General features: G+C 41.9%; 1 protein-coding gene across 1 annotated transcript in view; it reads left to right on the forward strand.

The window, feature by feature from the left end:
- LOC102239385 (putative methyl-CpG-binding domain protein 3-like 3) overlaps nt 1-2,650 on the forward strand; it is a 28,610-nt gene extending 25,960 nt beyond the window's left edge. Inside the window, exon 2 of the mRNA XM_005886217.2 lies at nt 2,078-2,650. Coding sequence (XP_005886279.2) covers nt 2,078-2,650 — 573 coding nt within the window. The remainder of the gene's footprint in view (nt 1-2,077) is intronic.
- The last annotated feature ends 572 nt before the right edge of the window (nt 2,651-3,222 follow it).

Raw genomic sequence — 3,222 nt, forward strand, 5'->3', positions numbered from 1 at the left:
AAAAAAGAAATTCTTATTCTTATTTTTTTTCCATTTGTTATTGATTTCAGAAAGGAAAAGAGAGGGAGATAGAAACATCAATGATGAGAGAGAATCATTGACTGGCTGCCTCCTGCACGCCCCCTACTGGGGATTAATTTCGCAACCCTGGCATGTGCCCTTGACCACATCGAACCCAGGACCCTTCAGTCCACAGGCCAATGCTCTATCTACTGAGCCAAACCAGGTAGGGCAACAAGGCCAAGTTTTTTTTCTTTTTTGATATATTTTATTGATTTTTTACAGAGAGGAAGGGAGAGGGATAGAGAGTTAGAAACATCGATGAGAAACATCAATCAGCTGCCTCCTACACACTCCCTACTGGGGATGTGCCCACAACCAAGTACATGCCCTTGACCAGAATCGAACCTGGGACCCTTGAGTCCACAGGCTGACGCTCTATCAAACCAGTTAGGGCAACAAGGCCAAGTCTTATCCCGTTGAAGAGAAAGATGTCACACACCTCCTTCATGAAGGTACTTGGTGACTATGATGAACCAAGACAAAAATATATTTTATAACCATGTCTCACAATATGACAAAAGTGGCAATTCCAAATTTTAAAAGTGGCCAATATTGCCCTCTTCTTACTAATGTGACTTACTGGGGCTTCTTACAACATAAGTGTAGCTACACTACATTGCCTCTTAAATAATAAGGTTTGTGATGACCAATAACATACTCTGTTGACCTCCTCAGAGCCTTGAACAGTCATAATAGCATCTATCACAGGCCAAACCCTATACAAGTCTCCTGATCAACCTTCCATGTCACACAGCACAGTCGTGTGTACTGTGTGGTTATTCTTACTATTAGAATTCATTACACCCTTCACTTTGACTACATTCTCGATCATACAGACCACTGGCAAGAGGGCAATGAAAAAAACCACGATTTACAGTTTTGGTATTCAGACTGAATGGCAATTAGTGTCATGACAAAAACTGTAACTATAAAAAAAATAACAAAATATCCCTTAAGAAAAATTATTTGAACATGAATGAATATAAAAAAATTAACCCATGTGGTACAATTATTAATGAGGAGAATTACAAAGTTTATTTGGTATTTTTTAAGAAAAGAAAAATTTGACAAATTAGCCTACATGTTTTTATTTATGTAGACATTTATGTCATCGAAATTAAGTATATATAAAGGTTTAATTTCAAAGAAAACTTTTCTTTATGTATTACAGCAATTTTAAATATATACCCAATAGATCTATTAAATGAATATCACCTGGAGCAAAAAGATGCACAGGGCGGGGCGGGGCTTAGCATAAGTGGGAACATTGGCCTGCATGCATTGAAACTCCTGCAGAAAGTTACCCCACAGACGACAGGACCAATTACCTCGAGTGATGCAGTGTGATCACCTGCAACACTGTTGATGAGCAGTGACAGTTAGACTTAAATATGAAGACTATAGTTGTACATATGTAATTTTCATTTATGTTGTTAAAATTGCTAGTGTTTTTTCCCAACATTTTTAAGTCCGATAAATCATTGTCCACACAACTGAGGGTTTAGTGTACTTATGAAGCAAAGAATATCTGAGTAAAGAAGGGACTAGGGTGTGCAAGTGAAAGTGGGAATAGGGGGATTGAAAGGCACATGACTTCACTGGGTTTGAGTATATCAGCATCTGTGGAGTGGACATTGACAAAGGTGGAAACAGGGAACCATTTTCTGAGGAAGTTGGTGGATGAAATGGTCTGGAATTGAAACAGGTCTGGAAATGACCTTGATTCTCCTGTTCTTGGCTCATATCACCTTGATGTCCCAGGATCTGGCTGTTAATGTGCGGTGCCTGTGCTAACAGCATCAGCATCCTCTGGGAACACTTAGGAATGCAAATTCTTGGCCACACCCCAGTCCTACTTGGGTTGAGATCCACAAAACAGTTTCAACAACTTTCCCGATGACTGTGATGAACAGACACACTTCTCCAGAAAGAGAGGAGGGTGGAGGGCCCAAATGCAATGGGAGTCTTCATCTCCCACTTTACTCAAACTTTACATTTCATTTTGTTTTCAAAGGGAAAGCTCCAGAGAAACATGATGCCCCAGACTTTAGCGAAGAAGAGACAACTGGTTTCAGCCATGAGCAAGCGGAGACGTCAGGAACGGAATGAACATCCAATGAGGCTGACCAGCTGCATTTTTAAAAGTGCAGTCACCAAGGTCACTGCCCATCCCGACAATGTGGTCAGGCGCAGGCAGCAGGAGGAGACCTTGGAAAAGCCCCAGCAGATGAGTGCCTACAGGAGACTGCAGGGGCTCCAGGCCTGCAGCAGTGAAGGGGAACTTCTAAATACTTTGGATGTGACAAATGTGATGAGAATAACTGCACCAGGAAGTGTGGGTGAATCCCTGGGCCGTGCTGGTCCTGGGTCTCTACACACCAGTGCCCAGCCCAGGGCAGCACAATTGTTACATGGGGTAGAGATGATTCCAGGAGCAAGTCTCTGGGGCCCACAGCTTCTGTGCAGGCAACTGGTCACCCGTGGAGACATCCAGAGACAGAATCTCAGAGTGAGGAAAGCAAGAGAGAGACTGGCTGCGGCTTTGAGGGAAGACAGGCTGGCCAGGGAGGCAGAGAGCCAGGAGTGAAGAATGTTTTGATTTCATACAAATCTAATTTCATTAAACTTGCTATTATATCTCATTCTAACATAAAATATACCTATGTTTTAATTTATTATTAAAAAATAAATAAATAAAATCAAACAACTGATTCATTGATTGTGTTCCCCAGCTTTCAATCTGTTTTCTTACTTTAAGGCTCTCTCCTGTAATGGCAACATAGGCACCCCTTGTTTGCCCACTTAGCTTTCCTTTCTGGAGATTAATTTTTTAAATATCAAAACTGAAACCCCTCACACAAACATGACACCTTAATTGTCAAACAATAAACGTGTCAGTCGTGGCAAATGTTCAACCCATTGCACCCCCGGTATAGTCATCAGCTGTGACGGCATGGCAATGATAGGAATAAAAAAAAGATTCCGACCGCTGAATCCAATTTCTGTACAAGGAGGAATCCATCAGCTGACTTGGGGGATTCAGCCATAAGAGAAACAGCTGCACCTGCCTCCTGAGTGGAATTTCCTGCTTGGAAGTGTGAGGTTTTCCTCTACAGAGAAGGTTCTAGGAACACCGTCTCCCCCACTCTCTCTTTTCTT

The sequence above is a fragment of the Myotis brandtii genome, unplaced genomic scaffold (genome assembly GCF_000412655.1).
Source record: "Myotis brandtii unplaced genomic scaffold, ASM41265v1 scaffold964, whole genome shotgun sequence".
NCBI lineage: Eukaryota > Metazoa > Chordata > Mammalia > Chiroptera > Vespertilionidae > Myotis > Myotis brandtii.